Genomic DNA, 21,669 nt, shown 5'->3' with positions numbered 1-21,669 from the left:
GATCTACCCACAAATGAAAGGGGTTCAAATTAGGTCATTATTGAAAAGTCAATCCAAAATCAACTTCTAGTCTCGCTTGGTCCAAACCCGAAATTCGAACCAAAACCCGATTATCCATTCACCCCCGAGCCCAGTTATGTAATTTGTTTTTAAATCCGACCTCAATTTGAGGTCTAAATTCCAATTTTACAAAAATTCCTAATTCTATCCAAATCCCCAATTTCTACCACGAAAATCCTAGATTTTAGGTTGAAATTTTATGAAATGCAATGGGAAATCGAAAGAAAGTAGGCTAGAATCACTTACTAATGAATTGGGAAAGAAGAGTTTTTGAAAAAATCGCCTCTAAGGTTTCTAGGGTTGAAAAATTGAAAGAATGATGAAAATCCCGTCTAACTCAACTTTTGACCAGGCGCAGGTGTCACAATTGCAACCTAGGGTTCGCAATTGCGAACCCTGCAAATACGAAAAATCCTTCGCAAATGCAAAGTCTTCACATTCATGTTGCTTTCGCAAATGCGAACCTGAGGGGATCGCAAATGCGACCCCAGATCTCGCAAATGCGAAAACCAAAACCCCAGCCCCTGCTCGCTTAGATATTCAGAAACAGGTGGCATATATCCTTCAATAAACCATGTTGACTCGACATTATAATTTCTTACTACTTCTTTCATCTGTGAATATAAAACATAGATGTTCAAGTGTTAAAATTCTGATTCAAGTATATCAAGTTTCTGATCACTAAAAGACGTACACAAGGTAAAACAAAGTGAGAAATGGATTAACGAGAAAATGTATTTCGATAGTTAAGTTGCTCAAACTTACTCTTTCTATTGCATGGCAGACAATATGAGATCTTCCAGCACTAGACAATTCCTTTTCATAATCCTTGTAAAGATCTAGAATAGCTTTATAACTGATTTTCATGTAATCAGGAAGTCGATCAATTTCGTTGATATCCCATCTGTAGGATGACAATAAATTAAGGTGAACTCATGCTTTTTGAAAGAGCTAGCGCGCAACTATAATGAGTAGAAGTTATCGTCTTAATATTTTCACGCCGACAATTTACTATCAAGGATTAAGTGAGTTGATGAAGTTCATACCTTTGTATGGCTTCTGTGTATGCCTCAAGTTCTTTAACTGTACCATAAGCATCAAAGGTGTCATCGACAATGGAAATCATTGATATGGTCTTAACGAGCATGACGCGAGCTTGAGAGTATTGAGGCTCAAAATAAACTCCTAATGCCCAAAAGTAGCATTCAACTACTCGATCCCTAGCATATGGAAGTGTTGTTACGAAATCCAAATCTTTCCACCACCTGCAGCATAACAAATTAACATAAGTACTTGAGATATGATCAATCAAAAAGGGTTCATCGTTTTTATTTATCGCACCTTGATACTTCAGCAAGTTCTTGTTTGTGCAACATCTGGAGCATGTTGTAATCCAATTTGGAAAATCGAAGTAACACAGTATTTTTCGATTGTTCCTTCTCATAGATTGATGAGATGAAGAATCGGGTCTCGACTCTAGGAACGCCCTTGTGCAAACATTGCTCAAGGGCATGTGTCACTTGCTCCCTAAGTGGAGATATCAAATGTGGAGCTGCAGATTCAAGATGGATAGTGGAGAAAGCAAGTGCGTCTTCTAAGATATCGTCAGCATGAGTCCTTACATGTGAAGCTTCATACAAGTTTAATAATCCTAAGACATCACTAGCAAGAGACTCCTTGAATTTGCCATTTTCATCTTGGAATTTGCTGAAAATTTCTGGTATTTCAAGAAAGAAAGCTCAAGATTAATTAACCTTCTTGCAACAAATGGGTAATAATTTTAACAACAATATTAAAGGTGTGCTTCATGATGAGCTTACCCGGAGAGATGTTGAAACCATGTTGCCTGAGCAATCGAAATTGAAGTGCAGAAGTGCACAAATCATTGCAGTTTGAGTTTTGGTTATAAATTTGATCCAAAATCTCATCAATTTCTTTCTCAAAGTGGTAGGATATGCCAAGGCGTTCAATAATGTCAATCAAGTTCAATGTGTCAGCCAATTTTCTTCCGGTTGTTAACAACATACTCCTTGTCTGTTCCTTCAATGGTTCAATCTCTTGAGCATACTTTTCAGCAACCTATTTATAATGTATTTTAAAAAACGAAATTAGAAAAAATAATGTTGTTCAATAAACATAAAGAAGAAATTAGCCATGCTTGCCTATATATAAAGAAAATTAGTAATTTACCTCATTGTCAATGGAGAATGAAAGGAACTGATCACCCCAGAGACTAGGGGAGAAGTCGGCCACGGGACGAACAATCTCTTCTTCATAATTAATATTTTTATTGTAAATGGAAGAAAAGAGAGAAGTATATATATAGTGGTGAGAAAAGCGCAGCCAATTCTCTAATTAATATTTTTATTGTAAATACAATTTAATCATTTCCTCGCTGCCTTACTTGACTTTATACTGGCTAGCTAGTCAACCAACCAGCAGTCTTTTGATTCATTGTTGGCGTCTGGGGTCTGTTGATCCAGATTTCCTAATTATTTAAAGTCTAAATTTTTTTTTGGTTAAGTGGATAGTATTATTTAAAGAAGTTAATTAGCCTGTAGCATCGCTCGCTACCGAATCGGAATTACTATTAGAAGCCGAAATTTTCCTTGCAAAAGTAATTCCTACAATATATTTGTCTACCCTATTTTGTTTGCAAACACCTAAGGAACTACCAAATACTAATGCGATCAAAATTCTAAGTATTACTTTAATTTGTTCATAAGACCTTATGTCAGTGTTGCGACATAAATTTCAACTTTTAATGCAGAGTCTACCTTTCAGCTTTATCTAGAGGTAATTGTAATAGGTACTCAGAGTATTCAAGTTAGAGTTAACTTGATGTTGTCGCAATAGTTAGAGGTTGTGTGGTACAACGGGATTAGAGTTAGTCCTAGGTTTACAATAGAGTTTTTGTTAATGTAATTTTTGGCGCAGTGATTTTAGTGGAGAGTTTGGAAAAATCCTACTGGAAAGTAGGTCGTGGTTTTTTCACCTTTTGAGCCAGGTGTTTTCCACGTAAAATACTTGTGTTCTTTACTTTCCACATTTACTATTTCTGCAATAGTAGGTTAAGGAACACTTAAAAGAACCAAGTCCTTCCATAATCAGTTTAATCGAAAAAAATTGGTCACCACACAAATCACCCCCCCCCTCTTGTGTGGTATTGAAGTATAAAACATCAATAACTTAGGAATTGTTAAAGATTGTATTCTTGGTGATAATAAACAGTTGTAGCTAAACCTTAGTTCTCTGTGGGATTCAACTCCGGACCCTTAGGCCGAATTATATTTGCAGCAATCGCTTATCCTTTTTAAGACTAGAGTTGGGCGCGATCAAATTTTGGCGTTATTGCCGGGGAACTAGTGGTGTAGTTGTAGCTGTAAATATTGCTTGGTGTCAAATTTGAACTTTTATTTTGTTTTATTTGTATTTTTTTTATTTCTTGATTTGAGAGACATGGAATCTTGGGAATTATGTGAGTTCTGATGTTAGTAATACTACTTTTGATCCTTCTTGTGCATATTGTGGAGGAAACCAAACATGGCAAAATTATCAAAATATTTTCGAGAGTGAGTTATGGGCACTAACTCAATCTTATGTTTGGAATGTATGTGATATGTTTGGTAGTCAATATGGTTACTTTTATGGTTGTATTATATTTCTTATCCTCCCCCCATCCCTTATTACGATGGTTCTACTTTTACTTGTGAAGTTAATAGGAACAAAGAACTTGTGGATGTTGATCTAAAAGAGATCAAGGATATGCTAAGGTGCCTTGTGGAACAAAATAATAACACTCAATTACGGGTACAAAGGCAAGAGGAAACTATTCACAACTTGAAGGCTCAAGTGAGTCAAATGGTAGAGCTTTGAATGTTCCAAAATTCAATATAGTGGATAGAAGCTGAAAACAATATGAATTAGAGTCAGCAGTTAACACTCTGGTGGAGGAGGTTAGAGTAGAATACCAACAACCTAGCCAACTAGAACTTGAGGATTCCGATGTTGAAGACGTGATACTTGAGTCAGCCAAGGATAGTAAAGATACAAATTTTGTTGATTCTAGTGTCACTAATATTGAGGATGTTGAAAGTCCTGGAGTGCACATTGGTCCTCACTCCAAGCATTTTTTCACATTGTGTTTCGATGATGATATGAAAATAGAGTTATCCGAACCAATTGAGGAATCAACGAAAGAGGAACAAGGTCCCTACATTCTGGAACTTTCCATGAGAGAAAGACAGGATTACGTACCTCATCTAAAGACAAAGAAGTATAGAATAGTACAGTGGTTATTTGGGACAACAAGATTTATTCCACTACCCCTGGTGAATAAATGCAAACTTGAAGCCAAATTAGGGGTCCAATTTATAAGCTCGAGGTGGAGGCAAACAGTGGTTCACGTCGTGCCACGACGTTAAATTAAACCCTTGTTGGGAGGCAATCCAACTTTACCGCTTTCTTTTATTTCTAGTCTTTTTATTTGTATTATTTTTATAGTGTCATTTTTTATTTTTTAGGAGCATGGGAACCAAAAGCTATTGAAAGGATGACACAACAAGATAGATGGTTAGAACTAAGTGTGGGGTGCCCGCACAAGGGTCATGTCTGGGAGAAGTCTGAGTACTCACTGAGCTGCTAATGCTTCGGCCTTTGGCCTACTAGGGAGTTTCTTTTACCCTCTTGTATTTTTGGGTGTGCATTGGGGACAATGCACAATTTTAAGTGTGTGGTGAAGAGACTGTTTGTGTGATTTTCTATGCTATTTTAGTTGTATTATTTTATGTGTGTTGAAAATAATAAAAATAAATATAAAAATAATAATTATCTAGAAATAATCCCTCTTGGGCTTTCTTATGGCTACGGTTCTTTTCCAATGGATGACTCTTTGAACTGCGTAGTAGTTTTTTTTGTAGGTAGAATTTTTAAAAGGTTTTGGACTTTTCCCTACGATTGACTTCCTAGACAGTTTTCTTGAGGGTTTAAAGTGTAAAGAAAAATACAAAAAGATTTTAGTTTTTTTCAACTGATAATGGAATTGGAAGAACTTGAGTATCTATGCTTTTTGACATGTTTTATGTTGGGGCTTAGAGGTAGAGCATTTGTGTTGCGTATCTTCTTCTTGATTATTGCGACTATACGCCTCAAGAATATGTGTGACTTTCTTTTGACGCTTGGACTCATTTATTGACTTCTATTGTTACTTTCTAGTGTTTGGATTATATAATGACTGTGCTAGTTGCTTTAACTCGAGAGTCGGGTCTGAGCTGTCCTAACTAAATCATGTGCATTGTGTGAGGTGAGATTTTGGTTGTACTTTGTATCATCCCTTATTAGTCTAGAACTTTCCCCGTGTGTGAGTCGAAGCAAAAAAGATTAAGTCTTGTGAGTTGAGGAAATGATATAGGCATTTTTTTGATTGACCCTTGAGCCTATTTGCCTACCAGTGATAACATTATCCGTAGTTAGTCCTCTTAAGCCTATAGCCCTTTTTCTTTGGCACTAACATTACAAGCCATCCTCTATTTTATTCTAAATTGTATCTTGTTTACCTTTTACCTCCGAAAGCACTTAAGTCGCTGAAAGAGTAAAGAAAAAACTTGGGTAGCTTTTTAGTGGAACCATAGAAAGGCCGAAAAAGGTGCACTTGTATTTAAGAGCTTTACTCGCCACAAATACCAAATTAAGGAGAGTAAAAAAGAAAGAAAGAAAAAATAAAAAATAAAAAATGAATTGCACCTCCCATATCTTTGTTTGGGCTAGTGTGTATCTATATTTTGATGTGCTTAATGAAGAATGGCTTAATTGTGTATGGTTCATAGCAAGACATTGAATTGGTCATGAAAAGAAGATGTGCTTAAAAGTGAAGTGTGATATACTAAAGTTCTTAGAAGGGTATATATATATCCTACTTGTTACTTAGCCTACATTACAACCTATAAAGTCCTACTTGATCCTAAATTTTTCAAGCTTAAATTAGTCGAGTCTTACACTGTGGGCAAGACTATGGTGCTAACTTGTGAGGCATACAAGTTTTATTGTGAGAGCTAGTGAAGTTTTACAATATTTGAGTCCTTAGATTATACTTGAACTTATATTTAAGTGTGTGGACTATTTCTCTCTATGGTTTGATGGTGAGGGCACATGATTTGCAAAGGATTGGAGAAGTTCTTAGTTTTTGAGTTGGCACAAGAAGCAAGTTATAGTATGGAACGTAGAGGAGTCAATTTTTAAGGTTAAGATATTAGAAGAGTCACATAAATATTTTAAATAGTCTTGGCAATGGTCTAAAAATGAGGAAAGATGTCAATAGCCCTTATATTGGGTTCTAAGCGTTGATATAAACCATTGCCATTGCTATGATACTTGAGTTTGTTTTGGAATTGGGTTACTTGCTATGTGCTTAATTTTAAGTTGCTCGAGAACGAGCAAGAATTTAAATATGGGGTAGTGAAGAGACTGTTTGTGTGATTTCCTATGCTATTTTAGTTGTATTATTTTATGTGTGTTGAAAATAATAAAAATAAAAATAATAATAATAATTGGGGAGAAATAGTTCCTCTTAGTCTTTCTTATGGCCACAGTTCTTTCCCAAGGGATGAATCTTTGAACCGGGTAGTATTTTTTTTTTTTTTGTAGTAGAATTTTTAAAAGGTTTTGAACTTTTTTCTATGATTGACTTCCTAGACGGTTTTCTTGAGGATTTAAAGTCTAAAGAAAAATACAAAAAGAATTTTTTTTTCTTTTTTTTCAACTGATAATGGAATGGGAAGAACTTGAGCATCTATGTTTTTTGACATATTTTATGTTGGGGTTTAGAGGTGGAGCATTTGTGCTGAGTATCTTCTTCTTTATTATTGTGACTGTACGCCTTGAGTATATGTGTGACTTCTTTTTTACTCTTGGACTCATTTATTGACTCCTATTTTTACTTCCTAGTGTTGGATTATATGATTACTGCGCTAGTTGCTTTAACTTGAAAGTCGGGTTTGAGCCCTCCTGAGTAAGTCATGTGTATTTTGTGAGGTGAGATTTTGATTGTACTATGTGTCATCCCTTGTTAGTCTAGAACTTGCCCCGTGTGTGAGTCGAAGCGAAATGATTAAGTCTTGTGAGTTGAGGAAATGATATAGGCATTTCTTTGATTGACCCTTGAGCCTATTTTCCAATCAGTGATAACATTATCCGTAGTCAGCCTTTTTGAGCCTATAGATCTTTTTCTTTGGAACTAACATTACAAGCCAGCCTCTATTTTGTTCTAAATCGTATCTTGTGTACCATTTACCTCCCAAAGCCCTTAAGTCGTTGAAAGAGTAAAGAAAGAGATTGGGTAGCTTTTTAGTGGAACCATAGAAAGGCCGACGAGGTGCACTTGTATTTAAAAGCCTTACTCGCCACAAATACCAAATTAAGGAGAGTGAAAAAAAATAAATGACACATCCCATATCTTTGTTTGGGCTAGTAAGTATCTATATTTTGATGTTATTAATGAAGAATGGCTTAATTGTGTATGGTTCACAGCAAGGCGTTGAATTGCTCATGACAAGAAGATGTGCTTAAAAGTGAATTATGATGAACTAAAGTGCTTAAGAGGGCTAGTCACTATTTTTCTATATATATCCTACTCGTCCCTTGCCTATATATACAGCCTATAAATTCATACTTGATCCAAGATTTTGCAAGCTTAAATTATTCAAGTCTTACATTACGGGCAAGCCTATGGTACGAACTTGTGAGGCATATTGAGTTTTATTGTGAGAACGAGTGAATATTTTCAATATTTGAGTTCTTATATTATACTTGAGCTTATATTTGAGTGTGTGGACTATTTCTCTCTGTGGTTTGCTGGTGAGGGCACATGATTTGCAAAGGATTGGCAACATCCTTGGTTTTTGAGTTGGCACAAGAAGCAAGTTATCATATGGAATGTAGTGGGGTCAATTTTTGATGTTAAGTTGTTAGAAGAGTCACATAAACATTTTAAATAGTCTTGGCACTAGTCTAAAAATGAGGAAAGATGTCAATAGCCCTTATGTTGGGTTCTAAGCATTGATATAAACCATTGTCATTGCTATGATGCTTGAGTTTGTTTTGGAATTGGGTTACTTGCCAAGTGCTTAATTTTAAGTTGCTCGAGGACAAGTGTGGGGTAGTGAAGAGATTATTTGTGTGATTTCCTATGCTATTTTAGTTGTATTATTTTATGTGTGTTAAAAATAATAAAAATAAAAATAACAATTAGGTAGAAATAATACCTCTTGGTTTTTCTTATGGCCACAATTCTTTCTTAAGGGATGACTCTTTGAATCGGGTAGTAGTTTTTTTCTGTAGGTAGAATTTTTAAAAGGTTTTGGATTTTTCCCTTTGATGGACTTCCTAGACAGTTTTCTTGAATGTTTAAAGTCTAAAGAAAAATACCAAAAAAAATAATTTTTTTTCAACTGATAATGAAATAGGAAGAACTTAAGTATCTTTGTTTTTTGACATATTTTATGTTGGGGCTTAAAGGTGGAGTATTTGTGCTGAGTATCTTCTTCTTGATTATTGTGACTATATGCCTTGAGAATATGTGTGACTTCCTTTTGACGCTTGGACTCGTTTATTGACTCTTGTTGTTACTTCCTAGTGTTTGGATTATATGATTACTGCGCTAGTTGCTTTAACTTGAGAGCCGGGTTTGAGCCCTCCTGAGTAAGTCATGTGCATTTTGTGAGGTGAGATTTTGGTTGTACTATGTGTCATCCCTTGTTAGTCTAGAACTTGCCCCGTGTGTGAGTCGAAGCGAAATGATTAAGTCTTGTGAGTTGAGGAAATGATATAGGCATTTCTTTGATTGACCCTTGAGCCTATTTGCCAATCAGTGATAACATTATCCGTAGTCAGCCTTTTTGAGCCTATAGACCTTTTTCTTTGGCACTAACATTACAAGCCAACCACTATTTTGTTCTAAATCGTATCTTATTTACCCTTTACCTCTGAAGGCACTTAAGTTGCTCAAAGAGTAAAGAAAGAGATTGAGTAGCTTTTTAGCGGAACCATAGAAAGGCCGACAAGGTGCACTTGTATTTAAAAGCCTTACTCACCACAAATACCAAATTAAGCAGAGTGAAAAAAATGATAAATACATAAAAAATGAATGGCACCTCCTGTATCTTTGTTTGGGCCAGTGAGTATCTATATTTTGACGTGCTTAATCAAGAATGGCTTAATTGTGTATGGTTCACAGCAAGATGTTGAATTGGTCATGACAAGAAATGTGCTTAAAAGTGAAGTGTGATGTACTAAAGTGCTTAGGAGGGTTAGTCACTATTTTTCTATATATATCCTACTCGTCCCTTGGCCTACATTACAACCTATAAATTCCTACTTGATCCTAGATTTTAAAAGCTTAAATTAGTTAAGTCTTACAATACGGGAAAGCCTATCGTACGAACTTGTGAGGCATACGAGTTTTATTGTGAGAGCGAGTGAATTTTTTCAATATTTGAGTCCTTAGATTATACTTGAACTTATGGTTGAGTGTGTAGACTATTTCTCTCTATGGTTTGCTGGTGAGGGCACATGATTTGCAAAGGATTAGCAAAGTGCTTGGTTTTTGAGTTGGCACAAGAAGCAAGTTATAGTATGGAATGTAGTGGAGTCAATTTTTGAGGTTAAAATGTTAGATCAGTCACCCAAATATTTTAAATAGTCTTGGCACTGGTCTAAAAATGAGAAAAGATGCCAATAGCCCTTATGTTGGGTTCTAAGCATTAATATAAACCATTTTCATTGCTATGATGCTTAAGTTTGTTTTGGAATTGAGTTACTTTCCATGTGTTTAATTTTAAGTTGCTCGAGTACGAGCAAGAGTTTAAGTGTGGGGTAGTGATAATTGATGAAAAATGCATTTTTTAGCATGTTTGCATATAATTTCTTGTGTGAGTCGTGACAGATTACATATTTATAAATATATAATATGCTCATTATATGTTTATTGTGTGTAGGAGTGAATTTGGATGGAAGTTGGCAAGAACTGGATGATTTGATGCAAAAAGCGTAGAGATGCAAGACTTGGGAGCGTGCTACAATTGGTGCATTACATGAAGGTAGGCGCGAAATGGCCTAGGAAATGAACAATAAACAGCGAAGTATGGAGGTTGGCACTGGACCTGGCACGCGAGAGGAACAAAGAAGAGGAAAAATAGTTGGGACCGTGCTAGAAGTCGTGCATTGCACCAACTCTAGCACGCGACTCAGTGTGTCCTTTTGGAATTAGGAGATATCAAGGACACCCCACATCAACCCTAATTGATATAAATATATCATAAAATGTCCTTTTGAAGGGGAGACACTACTTTAGGGTAAAAAAACACCCGGGGAGGCGAGAACATGTTAGGAGCAAGGAGGAAGATTCAACCACGAGTTTTTCCCCTTCTTCTTCCTAGTTTTCATTGTTGGTTATGACTTTTAGTATTGTAGTTTTACATACTATTATGAGTTGCTAATCTATTATCTAGAGTTTTGATGGAACCTTTTGGAGGATGAATTCTTGTTACGTTTTAATATTCTTCGTAGTATTCAAACTGATTGGTTATCCACTAAATTTTAATTCAAAAGGAAGGGAAGTAATTTAGGTAGTTATGCAAACTATACCTGTAATTTTGTTGCTAACTCAACAGCAGGAAACTATGTGAGCAAACCTGCTCCACCACCTCCACTCTAGCCATAGCGACAAGGAAGGAATTCTCCTATATATGTTGGTACCTCTATGGCACAACCATCAGCTTCATTCTTTACACAGGAACAGTACCAACAGATCATGCAACTACTAATTTACTGTATATCCCAGAATTTAAATACAACATATTGTCTGTGTCTAAGCTGACAAAGGAGCTGCAGTGTTCAGCCTTATTCTTTCCTGACTTCTGTATCTTCCAGGAACTTTGGAGTGGTCAGGTGAAAGCGATTGGTAAGGAGGATCATGGACTATATGTGCTGACGAAGAATTTTACACAACAAGGTTCAGCACTGACAGGGATTAAAAGTGTAGAAAATAACAGTGTTGTACTGCTAGTAGTCGTTCTTCTCTTACTAGTTCACTTTGGCATAGAAGGTTAGGACATGCACCGCTTGATTTAATAAAAAGGCATGATGTACTCAGACATCTAGAACAGGGTGAGCATCATCCTTGTATTGTTTGTCCTCTAGCTAAATAAATAAGACTGCCTTTTTCATTGAGTAATACAATGTCAAAATCTGCTTTCGAATTGATTTATTGTGATATTTGGGGTCCCTATGGAGTACTAGCTATGATGACAAAAAGATATTTTGTGACCATTGTAGATGACTCATAAGATACACTTGGATATTTCTGATTCACTCCAAGTCAGACACATTGATAGTGCTGAGAAATGTTTTGGCCAAAGTACATAATTTTTTTTCTACTCAAGTGAAAACACTTAGAACAGACAATGGATGTGAGTTTTAAATACTGAGTTCACAAGTTTATTACTGAAACTAGGCATCGATCATCAGAGTACTTGTGTGTACACTCCTCAATAAAATGGTATTGTTGAGAGAAGGCATAGGACAATCTTAGACATGGCCAGATCACTCAGATTTCAAGCATCAATACCTTTGAGGTTTTGGGGAGAGTGTGTCAACACTGTTGTGTACTTACTCAACAGGCTTCCTTCCAAAGTCATTGGATACAAATAACCTTTTCAAAAGCTTTACTTGCACCCTCCTTCCTTGAATCATTTAAGAGTGTTTGGTTGTTTGAGCTATGCAACCAGTCATAATATACATGACAAGTTCTCCTCCAGAGCAATACCATCTGTACTCATGGGATGTTCTCCAACACAAAAGGGATATGTTTTATATAATCTACATTCTAAGTCATTCTTTGTAAGTAGGAATATAGTATTTCATGAAGCCATCTTTCCATTCAAGGACATGAGAAGCTCAAGCACTCCTTTATTTCCGGTCTTGGACCTCCTGTCCCCAACATTATCTCAGCCTCATCCTAGCTCCTCTATTCCAACAAACCATACTTTAGCTGCTATTGAAGCACCAAATCCCACAACTTCATCCTAGGCGGAGATACCAGTTCCAGAAGAAGCTGAAGAACAACTACCTGACCTGCTTGGTGTCCCTGGTAATTCTGAAGCACCACATCCACCACCAGTAGTCTATGACTCCACAGATGCTTCAGACACACATAATCTCAAAAGATCAATCAGACACAGTAAACCTCCACTGTGATTGAAAGATTATGTGACAAAGTTCTAAGGCTTATCCCCCTTTCATCATATGTTTCCTATAACCATGTGACTCCTCATTTTCTGAAAGCTTTCACAACTTTTTCATCTGTGACAGAGCCACAAACCTTCAGAGAGGCTGTTGTTGATCCAAAGTGGATAAAAGCTATGCAACTTGAGATTGCAGCTTTAGAGGACAACCACACATGGACAACTGTAGATTTGCCACCAGAAAAAGTGCCAATTGGATGCAAATGGATCTTTAAGGTAAAGTATAGAGCATCATGTGAAGTGCAAAGATATAAGGCCAGGTTGGTTGCAAAAGGATACAGTCAAAAAGGAGGGTCTGGATTACACAAAAACATTCTCCCCAATAGCCAAGATGGTCACTGTGAGGTCCATTATAGTACTTGCAGCATCAAGTCACTGGTGTCTCTATCAGATGGATGTTCATAATGCTTTTCTCAATGGAGAACTTCAAGAGGAAGCCTATATGCACATTCCTGAAGGGTTTGCTAGACAGGAGGAGTCTCAGAAGGTCTGCAAACTGCAAAAATCCCTCTATGGACTTAAGCAGGCCCCAAGGTAGTGGAACTTGAAGTTGACTGAGGCTTTACTGCAGATGGTGTTCGTGACTTCTGAATCCTCATTTGTCCATGACTTGCCCCCGGATGCATGTGTATTCACGTTCTGATTGAAAGAGCCCAAGCACGTCCATTACAATCATAAGTCAAACGCTTAATACACAGAATAATGAGGTGACTCTGAAGGAATTAAGATAAGATTATACCCCCAGACTATGTCATATACATTGTAATAGCGGTTGGGTAATAGACGATACTCTTTTGTTGGATTGCAAACAAGACCAAAGGTGTGTTTGGTACGAAGGAAAACATTTTCCAGAAAATATTTTCCAATTTTTCCATGTTTGGTTGGCTTAAATATTTTGGAAAACATTTCTTTATTAACTCATTTTCCTTATCAAGACAAGGAAAAACATTTTCCAAAACTCCTTCTCAATCTTCCCCACCCTCACCAACCCATACCCCCACAGACCCACCCACCCCACTCTCTCTCTCCAAAAAGGTTTTTTCTTCAAATTTCTGTTTTTTTTTTCATCAGCACCCCCACCCCCTCAGGGAAAAATATTTTTTTTGTATATTTTCAGTTTTAGTTTTTTCATCTTTCGGTTTACTGGTTCGAAATTTTACAAGTTCCAAATTTATGAGTTCGGAGGTTTATGTGTTTGGAAGTTTACAGGTTTAACAATTAGTTTACGGGTTTGAAAGTTCGCGGATTCGAAAGTTTAGCAGTTTGAAAGTTAATGAAATTTGTGGGTTCGGAAGATTGTTAGTTCGAAAGTTTATGACTTCATGTTTACTGTATCTAAATAATTTATGAATACTCTTGAGAAGTTATTTTCTTTAATTTACGTACCAAACACCGGAAAATAAACAAGATTACTACTTGTTTTCCAAAAAATATTTTTCCGGAAAATATTTTTTACAGAAAACATTTTCCGTTATACCAAACACACCCCAAGTCTCATATTAAATTTAGTGGCCAATCCATAATTTAGACTCATGGATCTTGAGTCGAGGAAGAGTTCTAAATATATAGTATCTAATTTTGTTTATACTTGTTTTTCACACACACAGGGGCGGATTTATAGGTAAGTATATGGGGTACATGAACATATGGTCTTTCCACCAAGCTAGGTATTTTAGAATTGGTCTAATATTATCTGCTGGAACCCATGCTCTAAAGAGGTTAAATGATGCACTTAGTTGAATACTGAGTTATTTACTTAGAGGAACAAGGATCAAATCCTACTTAATAATTTTTTTTCTCTCTTTTCTTTAATGATGTACCCATATTATAAATATTCTAGATTCGGCTCTGCCCTCATCTCCTGGACGTGCAGCCAGTATTTTCATGGAATGGAAGGAAAAGGAAGGGTTGTTTCATTACAATATAATACTACAAAAGAAAAGGGCCAAAACTGCCCCTAACGTATTCATTTAAGTTTAAAAATACTCTCCGTCCACCTATTTTGTAAAGATTGCCCTCACCGTTAAAAATCTAGCCTATTCATGCCCTTATTTCAGACGGACATTTGCTGAAACAAAAAAATTGTTTTATTATATATGACGTGGTAATTGAGTATTGGTCAAAATTAAAAATCTAATTCTAACACATATCTTATCTATATAAAGCCCAACATGATCTATCTTAGTCGTTCCAACCCGTTAAACTCTTTTTAGTCCCTCAACCACTCGATTCCATATCCGACTCATGATCCAATCGTTATTAAGATTTCATTTGTTAAAATTTCATACTTTTCTTTTTATTAATTTATTATTTGGTCCCTTTCCCTGTTCATCTTCCCCAGCTTAATCATACCTATAGTTTCCCAACCAAATCAATACCGATGAACTGCGAAGCTAATTTTCTCATATGATTTCAATTAACTCTTAAAAGCTACATGGTGGCACAACAAATATAACGTTGGCAGAAAAATAACTTATTAAACCATAAAATCTTACAATGAAGCATTAAGTTAATTTCAAAGTGTACCTGATTTCACTCAGAAAATTAATTTAACAAAAAATATTAATTTAAAAATTAAACTAAGGCCGAAAAATCTGAGACGAAGAGGGAGATCTGTAGGTATTGAATGGTGAAAATCTAAGACGGAGTAGGCTAATAAGTGGATAGGGGGTAAGATTTTAATTTAAGCCAATAGGAAATTAACACATAATAAATAATAAATTTTTTTCTTAATTAAAATAGGGGCGTTAGTTTTTAGGGTATGAGTGGGCCGAAAAGTTGACGTTAGGGGCATGAATGGGCCAAATTTTTAACGGTGAGGGCAATTTTTTACAAAATAGGTGGACAGAGGGTATTTTTAAACTTAAGTGAATAGATTAGGGGCAGTTTTGGCCCTTTTCCGTACTACAAAACTCATCGGAGAATATCGTTCAGTTCCTGAAAAGAAAATGTGATTATTTAGGAATTATTCATAAGTATATAAGTGAAGATTTTTCTCATTTTAAAATAATGACAGATATATTTGTTTGCAATGAGAACAAAATTAGGTAATATCCATAAATATGTATCAACATAACCTTACATGATTTCAATGACAATGGCCAATATAGTTCACTATTTTGAAAAATTTAGCCCAAAAAAGGGTTTATAATTTTGAAAAAATGTATATTTTTAGCCACTTCTAAAATAATAGCCGATAAATATATTTTTGTATATATGTATATTATATACATATTTTATAACATTTTTTAACTAGAGAACATAATTAGTTTCGTTCGGGAAAGTTTGGCACCTCAATTCCGTGTTTTGCCCTATAATTTTTGGATGTAGGGAGTTTTAACAACCAATAAAACAAGTAGAGAAACTAAATTTAACTAAAAATATTCTAATATTAGGTATACATGAAACTTTTTTGCAGCACTATAATAAAGGGATAACTATAATGTAATTATGGAGCAACAAGACAATCTAGTCATTTAAGTAAGATTAGGCTTAATCAAATAATATTAAAAAGATAGAAGATAATGCAAAGCAAAATTACTATAGATTTTTAAAATACTAAATTAAACTTGTTCCCGCATTTTAATTATTTATTTTAGTTCGTGAACTAGTAGATTAAATATATTGATTCAAGAGGCGAATGTGTTAGTGTGTGATTCTGTTCATATTCTTTAAAAATGTGAAGTCTTGAACTAAATAAAGGTGCATACATTCTAGGCTAGATATATGGTGTTAGTTCACCTATAAATACCTATATATTTCAGTTAGGGGTGTTAATAAACGGGTTGTGCCGATTTTGGGTGGGTCAAAATAGGCTGAGTGATCAATAAATGGAAGGGCGGGTCAATCACCCGCCCAAAAGTTACTTGGGCTGAGATGAGTTGTGTCAAGATGAGCTAAAATTTGGGTCATACCCAACACGCCCAACTCTTACCAAACTTTAATATATATATGTTATTTTCTTATGGATTGTATAATTATCAATGGTCTGTTTAGAAGGCTATGTGTAATTACTTGGCTATGTAATTTCCAGGATAGTAATTAACAACCTAGTAACTACACAGTATAATAATTACAATGCCCTATTTGTTTGTCATGATGTAGTTACATTGTAATTACAAATATCATTTTTGGTTGTACATAAATATTTTTTAGATTAACATATAAATATTATTTATTGTGATGTATTGAAAAACATATTTTTTTAGAAAATATATTAAATAATTATACATCATAAAAATAATTAGTACCTTTCATATAAATTCTAAAGGGAAAATGAATAAGTACCCCTGACCTATATCTGAATTCCCAATTACACACTTTTTCTTTGCGGGAATCCTATTACCCCTCCTAAACTTATTTTAAATGTAATTATTTGCACCCTTAACGCTGACAACCAAACTCTTGGCAAGTGGTGAGCTACACGCGCCCCCACATGTATTTTTAGTATTTTTTTTATTCTTTCTTCTTTTTCTTATCCTTTTTTCTTATTTCTTATTGTTCTCATTTTTTTTTTGTTTTTTTCATTCTCTTTATTTTTGTTTTGATCACCGGCATAAAATGGTGGCCGTCAGAATTTCACAAACACCATTTTTTCCAGCGAATTTTGTTTTGCGACAGATTTTTATCCCGATCTAAGTGTGTTTTATTATATATATATATATATATATATATATAAAAATTTTTCTTGAAAGTGTAATTTATGTGTGAGAGGAAGAGCAAAGAAATAAAAACGAATATAAGCTGAGAAAATTTTTTTCAGTTAAAATTTCAATACATCATTTTTTTCCGGCGTGGGAAGGTTTCCGATGATGAATTTTTTCTCCCAAATCTGAGTGTATTTTGCTTTACTTATGAATAGATCTTTTTGAGAGTTTAATTTGTGTGTGAAAAGAAAAAATAGAAGAAAAACGGTTAGACAAAATCGTCAATGAATGAATATCCGCCGGAATTAGAGAAGAAATGAAAAAAAGTAAAAGAAAAAAGACAAAGAAAAAGGAAAAGGAAAAGGAAAAGGAAAAAAAAGTAAGAAAAAATGGTAAAAAAGAATAAAAAATAATCTGAAAATCGTTTTTTCCTTCTTCTCACTCATCTTTGGGAGAGTAAAATGCACACACTCTGACACGTTAGCGTTAAGGGTGCAAATAATTCCATTTAAAATAAGTTTAGAGGGTAATAGAATTTCCGCAAAGAAAGAGTGTGTAGTTGAGAATCCGGGTATATGTCAGGGGGTACTTATGCATTTTCCCCTAATAATATTGTAACTTAAAAGTGAACAAGAAAAATTTCAATAACAAGTTAAAATTGTTCACCAAGTATATGTGCCCTAGGTAGTACATCATTGTTTTGATCTTTTTGTTATATTTGCACATCTTCTTATGTACCTAATCATTGTTTTGATCTTCTTTATATATATATATCTATATACTCCCTCCGTTTCAATTTATGTTAACCTATTTCTTTTTTAGATCGTGCCAAAAAGAATGACCCCTTTCCTTATTTAGAAATAATTTATCTTTATGCAATGATTTATAGCCACACAAAATATATGTGCCTCATTTTACACGACAAGTTCAAAGATCTTCTCTCTTTTCTTAACATCCGTGCCCAGTCAAATGGGTTCACATAAATTGAAACGGAGGGAGTATGTATATATCTATATATACACACACACACATACTACCATATGCCAAAGCACTTTCTACGCGGGTAAAATAGGGGGCGACGTTTACCCGATTGACCGGTGAGAGAACGAAGGGGGAGCACGGATCCGAGAGATTGCAATCGAGGTCAGAGACCTTTCGTATCTAGACACTGGAAGAGTGAACTGTATCTTCGACATCGGACATGGTAAAGCGATACGTCCCGGGCTGAGTGTAAGTTCTAGACCTCGGGAGACACGGTGCAAGGTTATGCCAGATGAATAGAGGGCCAGAATACTCGCTCTCAACTGGATATCACGGCGCGAATCTCGCTTGATGTCGATTATGGATCGACAAATTATGGAAAATGAAGATTTTTTTACCTTTTTAGACCTATACTAAGATTTAAACTCTTTTATTATATAAAGGGGAAGTTTTTCTTTTGTAAGACACATTGTAACACGCAAATCAAGGCAATTAAAATTTATTTTCTGCCTTTTAGCCACTGTTAAAGACTCTGCTCATTTGTTTTGTTCCTCATTCATGATTGGGCTCGAACCGACGATCCAATCGAGGACGAGGTCATTGGTCAGTCTAAGTTCATTCATTTGGTATTCTTAATTGTTGGTGTTGAATTAAAATACATACCCTTAAAAACGTGTACAAATTTAATTATTACCCAATTTTGGGGTAAACGGTTTGGCACCTACCGTGGGGCTAAGGATGATAGTAGTGATTTGATACGAATCTCTATAATACACACTATTTTACATTTGTTCTATGAAATCTTAATTTCAGGTCAGCCTAAAAATGTCAAACTCTCAGTCTGCTCACTTAAACGTTGATGTTGAGTCTGGCCATCACGGCAAAAACATAAATTTGGTTCCCAGTGACGATGTGCCCCCTGCCAATCCCAATGGTGTCCCAGCTGCCGACTCAGTCGATGCTAACTCGCAGGTAGCTATCAACATCAATTTGCCAACTGATCCGAAAAATAGTGTTCGCGGAGGACCCCGACCAATAGCTTGAGAAGTGCCCGAAGGCGAAGGTGATGGGGTAAACCTACGGTTAATTTTCAAAATATTATAGGCTCAACAAGCGGCTATAAAGCAGCTACAGAATCAAAGTCACGCCCCCAACAGGGTCGAGCCCGAACGATCCCAGGAGAGCTCTCGAGGAGACGAGCAAATTACTGAGAGACTAGGTGAAGCCGACCCCCGGGTGAATTCCGAAGTGATGAAAATGCTTGAAGAGTTGACAAAACGGGGTGAAGTGTGAGAAAAAGATTGAGGCTAATGACAAGAAGGTGGAAACTTACAACTCCATGGTCAATCACATCCTGGGGGCATCCCCCGATATTGAAGGGGCCGGATTCCAAAAACTTTATCCAGAAACCCTTTTCTCTGAGTGCGGCACCAAAGCCAATCCCAAAGAGGTTCGTATGCCCGACATCTCCAAATATAATGGGACCACAGATCCAAATGAGCATGTGACCTCGTATACATGCACAATCAAGGGGAACGATCTAGAAGATGATGAGATCGAGTCGGTATTACTGAAGAAGTTTGGGGAGACTTTGTCCAAGGGAGAAATAATATGGTATCACAACTTGCCCCCAAATTTCATTGATTCGTTTGCTATACTTGTAGATGCTGTCGTAAAGGCCCACACCGGGGCCATCAAGGTCGAGACGAGAAAGTCAGACCTTTTTAAGGTCAAACAGAGGGATAACGAGATGCTTAGGGAGTTCGTGTCAATATTCTATATGGAACAGACCGACCTACCACCGGTTGCAGATGATTAGGCCGTTCATTCATTCACTCGGGTGCTCAATCCTGAAGTTCCTTGGTTTCTCAATAGACAAAACAAAATTTGGTGGAGTACCTGGCAGTAACCTGGGCCAATGTCCACAACTGGTACTAGTCAAAGATTAGGGTGGAGGAAAACCTACTCAGGGCCCTTCTGGGTTAGTTTACCCCGTCAGGGCCAATGATAGATCTAAGAGAGTCATTGATCAAGAGCCAAGACCGGTCCAAGATCGGTATCAACCATACAACACAGATCAGAGAGAAAATGGATATGGGCATCACTCTGCAAGAAACGAGAAGAGAAGCGATCGAGGGCCCAATGGCCGAAGTCTGATAAGAAAGAATGGGTTCGACATGTCACTCAGGAGTAAGGAAGCACCGAGATTGTCAAAGTACAACTTTAACATGGACACTGCCAGCATCATGTTAGCCATAGGGCGCATCAAAGAGATCAAGTGGCCCCGACCATCCGATCCCTACCCAGAGAGATCATAATTTGATGTGTAAGTATCACGACATTCATGGCCACAAGATCGAAGATTGCCAACAGTAAAGAGAAGAAGTTGCCCGGTTATTCAACAATGGGCACCTCCGAGAATTCTTGACCAAGCGAGCCAAGAACTACTTCAGGAACAGGGACGCTAACAAACAGGTCGAACAAGAGGAGCCTCAACACGTTATCAACATGATCATCGAAGGAGTCGACGTTCCCTAAGGACCAATAATAAAATGCACTAACGTACCTAACAAGGGAAAAATGCACCCGGGATTATGTTCTAGAGGGAGCCAATTCATTCAACGACGAATATGTTGAGGGCATCGTACAGCCTCACAACGATGCACTAGTAATATCTGTACTTATCAATAAATCTCGAGATAAACGTGTGCTAATTGTTCCAGGTAGCTCGGCCAACATCATCAGATCGAGGGTCGTAGAACAATTGGGGTTACAGGACCAAATTGCAACAGTAGTCTGGGTATTAAACGGATTTAACTTGGCATGTGAAACCACTAAAGGAGAGATAACCTTGCCAGCAAACACCGCCTAGACAATCCAAGAAACAAAGTTCTATGTGATTGAAGGGGACATGAGGTATAAAGCTCTATTCAGAAGGCCATGAGTTCACAACATGAGGGCGGTACCCTCGACCTTGCACTAGGAATTGAAATTTCCCACACCGGGGGAGTCAAAAGGGTCTACGGAGAATAACTAGCCGCAAAGGAGATATTTGATATTGATAAGGTAGTCTTGGTGCCCGTATTTTTGACATTAAGGAATGCAGAACCGACCAGAAAGGAACAGATTAAATAAAAACCATTGATAACAGCCTGCGGAGAAACAGGAGGAATGGGGAGCATACGAGGAGGACGATTACAGCATCCCGAGATCATTCATAGCTCCTAATGACACCGACACAACTTGACGGTTGAGGAGTTGGATCAAGTCATATTAATCGAGCACCTACCAGTTCAAAAAGTATACTTGGGCATGGGTTAATCCCCGAGCTCAAGAAAAACTTATTGGTTTTCTTAAAGCTAACGTCGATTGTTTTGCTTGGTCCCATCTTGACATGATAGGGATCCCACCAGAGGTGGCCACTCACAAGCTGAGTTTGGAACCAAAGTTCCATCCAGTTAAGCAGAGGAGAAGGCCACAGTCCGAGATCAAACATGCATTCATCAAGGATGAGGTATCCAGACTTCTAAAAATAGGATCCATCCGGGAAGTTAAATACTCGGATAGGTTAGTTAACATAGTGATAGTGCGTAAAAAGGGAAATAAACTAAGGATGTGTGTGGATTATAAAGACCTAAACAAAGCATTCCCTAAGGATTCTTTGCCTTTGCCTAACATCGATCGAA

General features: G+C 36.5%; 1 protein-coding gene across 1 annotated transcript; it reads right to left on the bottom strand.

Moving 5' to 3' along the window:
- Nucleotides 1–410: 410 nt before the first annotated feature.
- Nucleotides 411–2,515, bottom strand: LOC142165747 (5-epi-aristolochene synthase-like). Its single transcript, XM_075224116.1, has 7 exons — nt 2,497–2,515; nt 2,251–2,411; nt 1,881–2,139; nt 1,402–1,777; nt 1,107–1,325; nt 826–964; nt 411–674 (listed from the first exon to the last, which is right to left on the bottom strand). The coding sequence occupies exons 1-7, from the start codon at nt 2,513–2,515 to the stop codon at nt 435–437; spliced, it is 1,413 nt and encodes a 470-aa protein (XP_075080217.1). The 3' UTR covers nt 411–434.
- Nucleotides 2,516–21,669: the final 19,154 nt, after the last annotated feature.

The sequence above is a fragment of the Nicotiana tabacum genome, chromosome 11 (assembly GCF_000715075.1).
Source record: "Nicotiana tabacum cultivar K326 chromosome 11, ASM71507v2, whole genome shotgun sequence".
NCBI classification, from domain to species: domain Eukaryota; kingdom Viridiplantae; phylum Streptophyta; class Magnoliopsida; order Solanales; family Solanaceae; genus Nicotiana; species Nicotiana tabacum.
The sequence above is the reverse complement of the archived record's forward strand: the minus strand, read 5'-3'. Positions and strand labels throughout refer to the sequence as shown.

Coding starts and splice junctions, on each gene's coding strand:
- LOC142165747 (XM_075224116.1), bottom strand. Junction 2,140..2,250: donor CATTCTCCATTGACAATGAG/GTAAATTACTAA, acceptor CATTATAAATAG/GTTGCTGAAAAGTATGCTCA. Junction 965..1,106: donor TACACAGAAGCCATACAAAG/GTATGAACTTCA, acceptor GTCATCCTACAG/ATGGGATATCAACGAAATTG.